The sequence below is a fragment of the Canis lupus genome, chromosome 18, assembly GCF_048164855.1.
Source record: "Canis lupus baileyi chromosome 18, mCanLup2.hap1, whole genome shotgun sequence".
Taxonomy (NCBI): domain Eukaryota; kingdom Metazoa; phylum Chordata; class Mammalia; order Carnivora; family Canidae; genus Canis; species Canis lupus.
In genome coordinates, this window is record NC_132855.1 from 18,356,756 (window position 1) to 18,369,509 (window position 12,754).

General features: G+C 43.7%; 1 protein-coding gene across 3 annotated transcripts in view; it reads right to left on the reverse strand.

Annotated features, from left to right (window-relative positions):
- Positions 1-12,754, reverse strand: part of WIPF3 (WAS/WASL interacting protein family member 3) — an 83,577-nt gene that overhangs the window by 21,001 nt on the left and 49,822 nt on the right. For all 3 annotated transcript variants that reach the window (XM_072783621.1, XM_072783622.1, XM_072783623.1), the window contains exons 3-4: positions 4,745-4,877; positions 2,541-2,672 (exon numbers count right to left, since the gene is read on the reverse strand). In XM_072783621.1, coding sequence (XP_072639722.1) covers positions 2,541-2,672; positions 4,745-4,877 — 265 coding nt within the window. The remainder of the gene's footprint in view (positions 1-2,540; positions 2,673-4,744; positions 4,878-12,754) is intronic.

Sequence of the window (12,754 nt, forward strand, 5' to 3'; positions counted from 1 at the left end):
CTACTATGCCTCAGGCATTTTTCAGGCAGTGAAAAAAAAACATAGTTCTTGTCTTCACAGAGCTTACTTTAGAGAGAGAAGACAGAAATAAACAAATAAACCAGTAAATATAATACGTCAGATGGTGACAAGTAATACAAGAAAACTAAATCAAGGTAGAGGGGCTATGGGCTAAGGGGGTGGAGCTGACAATTTATATGAATTGATGAATAAAGCCTCACTGATAGGTTGATCAGGTGCCATCTGAGCAGAGACCTGAAGGAAGGGAGAGAATGAGCCACATGGACACCTGAGGAAGAGTGTTTCCGGTCAGGGGAGCAGTCAGTGCAAGCGCCCGATGGCAGCAACATGCCTGGTGTGTGCAAGAACAGCAAAGAGGACAGTGTGGCTGGGAGGGAGGGTGTGTGCTGTCAAGGGTGGTGGGCAGCAACATGAGAGAGGTAGCAAAGGCCAAAGTCCTTTTGGCTGAATGACCAGGGGCTGATGGAAGGGTTCTGAGAGAGGAGAGCCAATGGTCTGTCTGACTCTAACATGGCACCCAATCCATGCGTCTATTCATTGGCTCCCTCCTTGAGTTTCCGTCCTGTAGACGGCATCATCAGTCACTACACTATGGATTTCCATGTCCTCTGCAGATATTAATCCTTGTCTTCACAGGGTGGCTCAAGCATCGGACGTTCGTATCCTACTGTTGATAGGTAGGAATGGTTGGCTTCCTTTGGCTGCTCCCTGTGAAAACTGACTGGGGGCTATTTCTCCCATCTTTACTTCTGTGAGGAGAAACTAGTAGACGTTTTTCATCCCACAAGATGCTTATTTGATACCACTCAGGAATTTCAAAAAAGAAGGCAGCACTGAAAAGTGCCAAACCCATAGCAAAAAAAGAGGAAATGAAATGGCCTCTGAGAAGGTTCACACTGGATCTCAAAGCATCCTAGGGCCCTTATCTTTGCTGGACTTTATCAGTAGGTGACAGCAGCAAATGCACCCCATTATGTCGTACAGCCACAGAGCCCACTAAAAAGGTTAGCAAAGCCACATGGTAGAAAATTCTATACCAGTAATGTTTGGGGCTTGATATTCCCTGATTTTTTTTTTTAATATTCCCTGATTAATGAAATCATTGGAGTTTATTTCAGCTTGCTGGCTAAAGAGATCAATAACAGGAAAAACACTTCTATTACACACAATAAGTATATATTTGCCCAACTTTAAGGCAAGGCTTTCAAAATATCTGATACCCACTAACACATAAGTGACTGCAGTAGACTGGCTGCAGAAATGGCCTTGATTATCCACATATCCCTGATTCCATAATCTCTGAAATATGATTTTGCAGATCCTCTCATCAAGAGGTGAAGTCTCTTTTCTCAACTTTGTTTTCTGACTGGCCCTGTGGCTTGCTATGGACAAGAGGATGCAGTAGGAAGTAACACTGTCAATTGCAAGACTAAGCCTTAGGACACTTCATATCCTTTTGTCATCTCTATACTTCTGTCCTCTCTGTTGGCCACCACAGGAAAACCAATCCCAAATAGTTGGCTAGACACCGTCAGGCCAGTGATTTCAGCTGAGGCACCAAAGATATAGGAACTATAAGATTAGCAAAAGACCTGGGGCACCTGGATGGCTCAGTGGTTAAGCATTTGTCTTTGGCTCAGGTCATGATCCCCGGGTCCTAGGATTGAGTCCCAGATCCAGCTCCCTGCAGGGAGCCTGCTTCTCCCTCTCCCTCTGCCTATGTGTCTGCCTCTCTCTCTCTCTGTCTTTCATGAATAAATAAAATAAAATCTTAAAAAAAAAGATTAGCAAAAGCCACTTACCCAAGCTGTATGTACCAGAGGGAGCCCAGCTGAGACCACCCTTAATTGCCAACCACAGAACTGTAAGCTAGATACATGGTTGTTTAAGGTCTCTAAGTTTTAGGGTATTTTGTTACACAGCAATACCTAACTGATAACAATGACTGATACATTACAGTGGTGTCACCAAGGTTTTTCTAATGTGATTTATATCTTTTGTCTATACTTTGCAGTCTGGGCCCCCATCACACCATTGTTAAACACTACATGCTATGGCAAGTCATTCTTCAATTATTACAATGGGATGATTGACACAGGATGATGATTTGCAAGATCCCTTGGGAACAATGCTTTGAATACTTCCAGTGCATGCTCCCAAATCCATGATCTCCTGCTACATACAACTTTGCACTAAAAACACGTCACTTAAACTTTTCACTAGGGATCCCTGGGTGGCGCAGCAGTTTAGCGCCTGCCTTTGGCCCAGGGCGCAATCCTAGAGACCCGGGATCGAATCCCATGTCGGGCTCCCGGTGCATGGAGCCTGCTTCTCCCTCTGCCTATGTCTCTGCCTCTCTTTCTCTCTCTCTCTGTGACTATCGTAAGTAAATAAAAAAATTAAAAAAAAAACTTTTCACTAAAAACATGTCACAATCCTCAGGGCACACAAGGCTTGCCCAGTTGGTTCTACATGTTAAAGAGAGAAAGACCAGGTAGCCAGTCTGAATTTTCTCTTACCTGCCAAATCCCTCTGGCCGGCTGGTCTCAACACAGGAAAGCCACCAGCAAACAGATCTCCCAGGGCTGGCGGTGTGCTTCCACCTCGAGAGTTTGCAGATCCCCCTCCTTCTTTGTTGGTTCCTTTAGAACCTTTGTAGAGCAAAGGCACATAGATGAGGACTTGTGAGCAGAGCTGAGCTGCTCGTTCCCAGCCTGGGACCGTGGTCCAACACCTCCAGGGCCAGTCATCCCGTTCTCCCATTCCAGCTTTACCCTTCTAGTAGGCATTGTTCCCAAACCCCTCTGCAGGGATACCCCACAGAGCCGTGTGCTCACGCCTGTCTGCTACTCTCTCTGGACCTACCAAAGAACTGACCATCCGTAGCTGAGCTCCCTGAAAAGGGACCGAAACAAAGGGATCTAAATGCTGCCATTCCACGGATGCCGGTGGGGAAATTGACAGCACCTTTTAAATGGGAGAACACCCAAACACTGTAGGTGTCACACTGGGCCTATTTTCAACTCGATTGTTATTGTGGGAGGACCAGACAGAGAAAACCCACAGATTTAGTTTAGTCAGTAATTTTAACTTCTTGTCCCCAGAGTCTGGCCCAAAGCTGCCAGCAGGAAGTGAAGGTCTGTGATGATTTGTGCTTTGGCCTCTTCCTTCTCTGTGTCCCCAGCTCTTATTCCCTGGGCCCTGCACCCTTCTCTGCATCTTTTCTTCTATAGAAAAGAAAGCTCGTAAGACCCTGCGGAGAAGTGTCACAAATTCCATCCTTCCAGATGTGTGTGATGGACTAACTCCATACAATGAAAAGACATTTGGCTTAGCAAGAAATGCTCACAGCCTGAAGCTAACTTGCACGGAGGAATCAGGGCACAGTGCCCACTGGTGGATGAATGTGTTTATAGATGATTCCAACCATTACTATACATTACCTATCCAGTGGAGTGATTAGGGAGTGAGTATTCCAATCAAATGGGCTTATCCGGTAATTGGGCTTAACTAGTTAGCGGGTTTAGCTGGAAACTCATTTTTATTGCAATTTTTGAAAATATTTCTTAAGGTAATTTATCTATCCTTGTGTATTTACTATATAATTATGGATGCTAGATACTACTCTATTTTTAGGACTATCTTTGAGAATTAGCATCATGCGCATCATTGAAAACTATATGAAGACATAATAAGAGATGATGTTGATAATTTGTTCTGCATAGATTATTTCAACCTTCAGCAATCTTGACAAAAAATATTATTACCGCCCACATTTTGTAGATGAGCGGACTGAACCTCAGAGAAATTCCCAGATGTGCCCAGTAGCAGACTCGGGACTCAGCCTGGGTCATGGGACCCAAGCACGGGGCCTCTCGTACTCTGTATATAGAAAGCTGCAGTCATATGATTCTACGAGAGAGTTCTGAATACATCTTTTTTCCTCATGAACACCAAACCTTGGCATACTTTAATGTTGAGACTTTGATTTTTCTCTCATTGAGTTTGAGGACTAGGTGGACGCAGGGTAAGTGATCTGTAGAGGGTATCACACCGTGGATAAACACAGAGTGGAGTACCCAGGTGATGGAATATTAGCCAGCAATAAAAAGGAGCAAAGACCTGGCACATACTACAGCATGGATGAACTTGGAAAACATTTTGCTAAATGAAGGAGCCAGTCACAAAAAGGCCACATAGTGTATGGTTCCACTCACCTGAATATCCCAAAGTGGCAAATCCATAGAGTTGGAAGATAGATTTAGCAGCTGCCAGGGACTGGGAGAAGGGAGGAATGGGGAGTGACCCCTAATGGCTGTGGGGTTTCCTTTTGGAGTGATGAAAATGTTCTGAAGTTAGACAGAGGTGATGGTTGCAACCACATTGTGAAGGCGCAAATGCCACTGAATCGGACGCTAATTTTATATTATGTGTATTTTATTGCAATTTTAAAAAGTTATCCCCTCATGTTTTTGCTTATTTGTTTGTTTAGCATTTGAACAGTGGTAGAAGATACCCTAGAAACCATCTGTCGATCTGGAAAGGGAGCTCTGATTCTCTCACCCTTGTGGTTTGTACATCGTGCAAGTCTGCGATGGCCCAAGGTGCAGTGCACTTGGGTAACAAGCGGGGCCCTTGCCCTGAGCAAGCCAGGGGTGGCCTGGCTGAGCCTCACGTGGTCTGCCCTTGACTTACAGCAGACCTGGCCCAGCTGCTCACTTACTCTCGATTTGTGGGGCACTGCGGTCATTGATCTGTGTGACTTTTCGTAGGCGAGTTCCTTGCTGGATATCAGCCAACAACGCACTCCGACCTTTGGGGTCCGCCTTTCTCAGGCTGGAAGTGTCTGTGCCTACCTGTAAGGGAATAAGAGACATTTGATTATAACTACATATAATATCATAATCTACTGTTTTCTAGGACAACTTCCTTGTCTCTTCCACTTCGTTCTGCCCTTAAAAGTCTTTCAATTTGTACAGCTCCTTGGGGCTCTTTTCTATCTGCTAGATGGGATGCTGCTGGATTTCATGAATCCCTGAATAAAATCAGATCTTTAAAATTTACTCAGTTGAATTTTGTTTTTGAACACTTCCATTGTAGCTTGAGCTGACATGGCAGGGGTCTCTGTAGGCTCGATGAACCAGGGAGCATCAGAAAAAAAACATATGGAGGTTGGTGGCAAATAAGGGGGGGGGGTTGCACTGGAAGACACAGCCAGGAGGAAACACAGAAGGTTCATACCATGTGCACGGAGACCTGGTTAAACATTTCTCAAAGCCAGAAATACTTCTTAGCACCTGCTGTATAGGAGATACCATGTGTCGTTGGTTTTCAACTGAAATAGCACCACTTCCTCCTTTTCTGACCCCCCAGTCTAAATAAGGCCCCCCAGTGTTCTCTCTCAGGGTACCATATTCCTTCTTCCTCCGCAGTTTCTACCACCTTGCATAAATTTATATTTATCTTTCCTTGTGGAAAATTTCCATTTGTGGTTATGAGTTTAAGGTTCACCACTCCCACATGACTCTGTCAGAAAAAAGACCTTGTTCCTTTTGTTCACAAATGTATTTCCAGAGAGTATAACAGGACCTGGCTGCAGATAGGCCCGTGACTATTTACCAGAGGAAGGAACGAGTGGGCTAGACCCAGGATATATACGGTACACTGGCCATGCCTTCAAGGGCACATGTGTGTGCCAGGGAGACGGGACACACATGAATGGAATTTAAGCCACTATATAATGCAGCCCAAGACATAAGTCCCACAGGGAGCAAGGCCACCAAGAGTTCATAAATGGCCATGTTTGTCAGGCTGCAAGACAGATATGAGACTTTAAGATGGTCCTGAAGTATAGACAGGATTTACAAATCCTTGCTAGAGTCGTTTCCTGTTCAGAAAAGGACAATTCATCTTTGTTGACTATACAGTCAGAGACTCTCCAGTGTCACAGATTGGAAACAAGGGTAATTGTGATCTTAGCGAAAATGTGCTGAGAGCGCATTTTCACCGGCTGACTCTACAGCGCTGGTAACGCATCTTCCACAGGCTTTGAAGGGCATAAGTTTCAAAGTTGGATTCTTGATGCCTGGAAACATGCTTTTTGAACCCTTGAGAGGGGCTCGTGGGTCATGGTCAGTAAGAGAGCGATAAGCAAAGGGCTCCAACCCTAATGATGCATGTTTTTTAGAAGGCATTATTATTGTTTTTTAGAAGGCATTATTATTGTTTTTTAGAAGGCATTATTAATGCACATATACAACAGGGAATTTCTCACACAACATGCTTTTTAAAAGTCTCTCTATATATGCTATTATGTATCAATAAATCATTTTAAACTGCAAAGTTTTGTGATTTCTAAAGTCTCCTCTCATTTTATTTATAAGTAGTTAATGACAAGAATAAAAGGCCAACAGAAATATCATGACCCCAGTCAAGAGGGTATGCAAATTTTTGCAAAAATCTAGCATTACAATCTCAGACATGTATCATGGTCAGGGATTAGGAGGGAGAGAATGCTTTGTAGCTTTCTTCCTAGTTACAAGATAAGTCACACTGTGAATTATAATGATAGTCATGGTCCAACTCAGATGATAGCCTTGGAGGAAGGCAAGGGTTAGAACAGTGTGTTCTTCTGTTTAAAGAGGAATCTGGACCCATGAACAAACCTTATTGCTAATATTGTTGGGGTGGGAGGCAGGTCATCTCACCTAATTTTAACCTGATTCTTTAATTTACTACAGAAACAGATCCCCTACTGCCCAATCTTGCCCATCCATCCCAAGCTTTTCAGATGAGGGCTATGGAGAAGGTTGTATGTCCTTGGGATAATGTTAATTTGAGTACCTAATTAGCAAGGGCTTCAACAGGTTCTTGACAAATCCACAGGACAGATTTGTTGATAAACACCTTCCAAATCAGCAGGAGGATATGGCGAATCACATCACATCTACGTGCTGCAGTTCAATTTACTGGACTATACTGAACACTCCGTTGACTTCTCACTTTACTTCCCTGCTGCACGGTCAGCCCTGATGACTTTCCACTAGAGGGCTCTCCCTCCCCTGATATTGATAAGATGTCACTCAATCCTCTCCTGTGAGGTCAAGAACGAAAAACTTCATGCCTAGGGTCACACTAGAGACTGAGGCTTAATGGGTTTTTGTACAAAAGGACATCTAAAGACATATTCATTTGCACACTGAAAACTGTAGTGCACAGTGACAAACTACTCCACCTGCAATATTTATTAACGATTCACTCATGACTTGCTTTCTTACAAAACCCTAAAAAGTCTTGTTACTGTGGTTACGGGACACAGAAAAGAGATTTCCAAACGTTCTTTTATTCTATGCACATCCTGGTTATTAGCCACTTCACTAAAAGCATAATCAACAGAGAAAAAGCCACTCCTGGACACTTTTCCTGTGGTAAATATATCCACCAAACATGCTTCCCTCACTCCCTGTGCACACGCACACACACACACACACACACACACACACAGAAATCCAAAACATTACTTCTACATTTGTTCTAGTTCTTCCTTGACATTGCTATTGAGTGTGACTCAATCTGTTGAGTTCCACACAAACCTTTTGTGGACTCAATTCCCCCATAGTGAGCTCCAAATGGAGTAGCTTGGATCCTAAGAAGATGCAAAGTAGCAGAAGAGCAATGCAGATTAGCCCATCCTGAGCCGTGCAAAGGCTGACGAGCAGAAGTGAACCAATAAGATCACACAGACAAAAACTGACAATTTTAATAGAGCCAAGGGTGGTGACGCATCTATTCTCCCATCTTGATAAATTAGAAGCTTCTGCATGTCCCTTTGTCATCCCAGCTAATGAGCTGATCAGGTTTCAGTGTGGTTGGGGGGTGGGGAGGGCAGTCCAGCCCAGAGATGCAGGTCCTGCTGTTTGTCACTCGGCCACTACATGCCATTCCCGCATCTGTCTGATTTCATACTGATTTCTGTGAGAAACACTGATGGGAAAAAAAAATCCAGCTGGCTAATCCAAATCTAGCAGGTTGTTTGTCTCAAGGATGATCTAAACCCTACCAACGTCGTACAATTTCAGCTTTGCAGCTTCCGAAAGGTACATTCTCCAATGTGGCTGTTAAACCTAAAATTAGTTCTCAGGTTTCCAGGCACACAGCCTGCTCATTACCTTGGCCCTCAGCCCACTCCTGTCTTCCAAACTTGGGGATAGACAGCTCTCAGCAGCCAGGGTACTTGGATTTCATGACCCAACCTGAAGCCCCAGGACAGCCTGAATGGCACTGCCTCCCCTGCCAGCACCATCTTGACGGAGGAGAACACAGAGGGCCTGGGATCCGAAAGAGAGACATGAAATATTTTCAGAGAAAATGGATGCAATGTTCCCTGAACCTCCCATGTGCTTAAGTCAGTCTGTTCTAGGGATCCCTGGGTGGCTCAGCGGTTGAGCACCTGCCTGTGGCCCAGGGCCTGATCCTGGAGACCCAAGATCGAGTCCCACATTGGGCTCCCTGCATGGAGCCTGCTTCTCCCTCTGCCTGTATCTCTGCCTCTCTCTGTGCCTCTCATGAATAAATAAATAAAATCTTTAAAAAAAAAAAAGTTCTAGAATGAGGTGTACTGGGAATCTAACAGTGTTAGGTCTCATTTTCAGAAATGCAGATATGCCATTAGAATCCACAGCGGAAAGAATGGACCCTGAAACCTCCTTTTCTAAAGCCTGGTTTCCTGAACAACTGCACACAGACTGTGAGGTTCCTTAGAGGACACAGCTGCCCAGTACAGAGCTACGTCCCCTACCAGGAGGATTAAAATGGCATGACAGGTCCAAAATGGAGCCACTTGCCCCCAAGACAGCAAACCAAGACTTAATTGTAGTTTCAGGTCCTCCCGGGAATGTGACCTTTACTCAGTCAGTCTGGAACGACCCCACCAGCTTAGTGAGGTAATCTGTGTGATTGACCCCTGTCCTTCCCTCTGCCCTTCACCTTGCCTGAAACAGTCCTTTTTTTTATGACTTCCCTGTCACACCTGCTTTCTACCTTTATTTTTAAAATTTTTTAAAGATTTTATTTATTTATTCATGAGAGATGCAGAGAGAGAGACAGGCTGAGACATAGGCACAGGGAGAAGCAGGCTCCATGCAGGGAGCCAGATGCGAGACTCGATCCCAGGATCCTGGGATCACACCCTGAGCCCCCCAGGTGCCCCCAGAAATAAGTTTAGTCGGTTGAATTTTGTGTTTTAACAGGAGGCAAAAAAGAATTAGGGCCCTTTCACTGGAGCTCTAGGTGCATCTGTTCCTATTCTCTACACCCTCAGAGAAGTCCATCCCCTGGAATGGAGTGACCGGCTACTGTAAGCAGGCAGCTACCTCCTTGCCCCTGTGTCTGGAGGCCATCTCGACCCTTCCCTCCTCCTCATTCTCAACAGCCACTCAATCACAAACTCCTATTGGTTCTTCCTGAGCAATCTCTCCGGAATCTGGCTCCTTTTCTCCACTCCTCAATGCTGACTTAGAGCAGGTGATGGGGGTTCGGCACAGGCTGCCCCTAAATAATACCACTTTGGTATATTGTTTATTTTGAATTAAAATTACATAAGAAACAGCCAATAAAGGACACTGACCATTCTCTGTCCTCTGTTAGCAGGGAAATAAATTTCCCATGTGAAAAGTACCCCCCTTGTACCAGGAGGAGAGGAGACATTCTTAATTCCAGAAGTAGGAATTCAAGGCCTAGCGGGCTGTATAAACAAACCTTGTTACTTCTTTGCTAATTTACTACCCAAAGCCCAAACTTCTTTGCCTTGTTGATATGTCTAAAAACAATTTTTTTTTTTTTTTGAGAAAGGGAATGCATGCCTATGTGGGGTTGAGGGAGAGGAAGAGAGAGAATCTTAGGCAGGCTTCACACCCTGAGATCATGACCTGAGCGTAAATCAGGAGTTGGCCGCTTAACCTACTGAGCCACCCAGGTGCCACTGTCTTGTACATTCTTTAAAAACTTACTGTTTCTTTGTCTAAAAGGTCTAAAATTTGCCTGCTTTGGTCACTTCTTTGAATCTCCTGTTTCTAGGAGCTCCTATACATACAAAATAAATTTTCCCCCTGTTAGCCTGTCTTATGGCAATTTAATTATTGGACCAGCCAAAGAACCTAGAGGGGAAAAAAAGAAGACTTGCTCGCCCCTCTACAGGTCACTGTCACCTTGGGATTCCATCTACCTGGTCTTGAAGCCTCCTGTCTTCTTGCCCTCCTCCACTCAGCTCTCAGAATGCCCTGGATAAGAGACATGTCACTTATAATGTCCCTCCCCACCATAAAACTTTCTGCTGGCTCCCCACTGTTCTCAGGTGCAAGTTCAAATCTCCATCACACTGTGCAGGTCCCCCAACCCTCACTTCTCAGGCATTCCATACTGCAGCTTACCCCTGGATCTTAGCTTGAGCTAATCTCTCTGCTCTTTTTACACTTGTCTCTTGGCTATTTTCCAGGAAGACTTCTGATCCTGGAAGACCAGGTGAAGAGCCCTTTTCTGTTCCTAGAGCAACATGTTCACCATTAGCAGAGCACCTGCCACCCAGATCATGTCACTCTGCTCAAAACTTGCTGTGTTTTTCCATCTCACTTGGGATGAAAAATTCAAAGCCCTGATTAATATGGTCTACTGGGCCTAACTGCATTTTAGCATGCTACCCTGAGTTTACCTATAAAAGCCAGCATTTTTCTACCCACATCATGTTATAAAAGCAGTTCCACTGCTTTTGAATCTCCTGTTTCTAGGAGCTCCTGTATACAAAGCTGTACTTGTGGTACTCATTTTTAGCAATACTGAGAATTCTGATTTTTATGTGGATTTCAAGTCACTTCAGTAGGGAATAATCAGAAGAAAACAGAAGAATACAGGCTGGGAATACAAAGAGTAGCAATAAAGAAATATGGAGGAGGAGGGATGTAAGGTGTGTATAAACAGGACCCATGGATGGGTTTTAGAGGCAGAGATTAGATTTTAAGTATAGCGTAGCCATGAATTTATAAAGGCAGTCAATTTATGGATAGTAGATTGGACAGGGACAAAAACACACCTTTAAATTCCTGTGATAGTTATTTTAAAAGTCTGTATCACAGCAAAATGAATTTGTAAGTATTTCACAGGAATTGCTAGAGAGAGGGACCATGAAAGGAGGACAAAGAGAAATCAGTAGAGCAAACCTGTTATTAATATGACTCAATTATAAGATTTGAGTGTTGACTCTGTGCCACTGGATTAGGAGTTGGGGATACAGTACGGGCAAGACTGTGAGGATCCTGTTCTCAGGCAGTACATCTATGTATGTGTGTATGTATATATGTGTGTGTACACGTATTGCATACATGTACATATAGAGGGTCTACATTTGCACCTCTTTTTACTAAACACGAGAAATCAGAAAAGGATTTTTGCTTTTGCAAAAAAAAAAAAAAAAAGGCAAAAAGTGAAAATAGTGTTCAGTGTTTGTTTTGCAGTGAGCCTTACAGAAGCAGCCTGGCCCTGGAGCGGCACGAGCAGTGCCACCAGGCTCCTTGCCTAGAAGTAGGCTCAGCATCTTAGCATCAAGCTGCCTAGCTTTGAACTGTGTCTGTGGGCACCTGGGCTTTATCTCCATTTATGTTGTGCACCTGTTAGAAGACGTGTTCTAAGGTATTAGAAAAGCCTAAAAGAGGTTACATTTTGCTCAAAAGTGTTTCTACATAAATTAATGGCAGTTGCTTCCTCAATTTACAACATTTTGACTTAAGAAAGGTTTCATAAGAACTCTACGGCCAGATATCGGGGTAAACCTACATTCCTTGTTATTTATCATTTGGACCTGAGACTCTGAACTGGTCTCCACAGCTAGGATCCCAATCTATCCTCAGGACTGCCCTCAGATAACTGTATTTAAGGCATCTGTTGTCTGACTCTCCTCAAAATGCTTCCATGACTCTCCACTCTGCACCAAATCAAAGAATCTAGCCATACTTCTTCCCCCAAGGAAACTTTCGACCTTATCTTGTCCCTTTTGATGAGTTAAAACTGCTCCAGATTTCTCCCATATTTCTTTTTCTACTTCCAAGCCTGTGCTCATGGTCATGGTATCATTTTTAGTAACACTAAGAATTTTGCTTCTGCTTTTTCTGGGAATGCTCCCCGACCCTCCCCCTGCGCTGCCACACCTGCCCAACCTTTTACTTCTCTTTTAAACTCTACATCAAAAACAGTTTACTTTACAAAATCTTTTTTCTTTTAAACTTCCTCAAATCAATGTCTCTCTTGTTTGATCCACACACATCCTCCAAAGTGCACGGTAATTCCCTACAGTGCTACTCAGGTCTTTCAAATATTAAAGTTTTTATACATTGTTCTTTCCATTTATTTACTTACTTACTTATTTATCTTTACTCTAGGATTCCATTCATATGAGATTCTAGAAAAGGCCAAACTAGAGACAAGGAAAACATATCAGGCATTTTTTGGAGCAAGAAGGTTCAATCGGTGAAACACTTCCCAGGATGCTTTGATGACAGGCAACTGCTATTATGCATTTGCCAAAACCCATAAAACTTTACAGCATAAGCAGTAAACCATACGCACGCAAATAAAAATAATCGCTTAGGAAGTTGCTGTATCCCGGGAAAGAATGCAGAATGTGACAAAATTATCCAACTGTGTTACCAATGAACGAAATAAAAATCTCACTGCACATTGTGTGAAA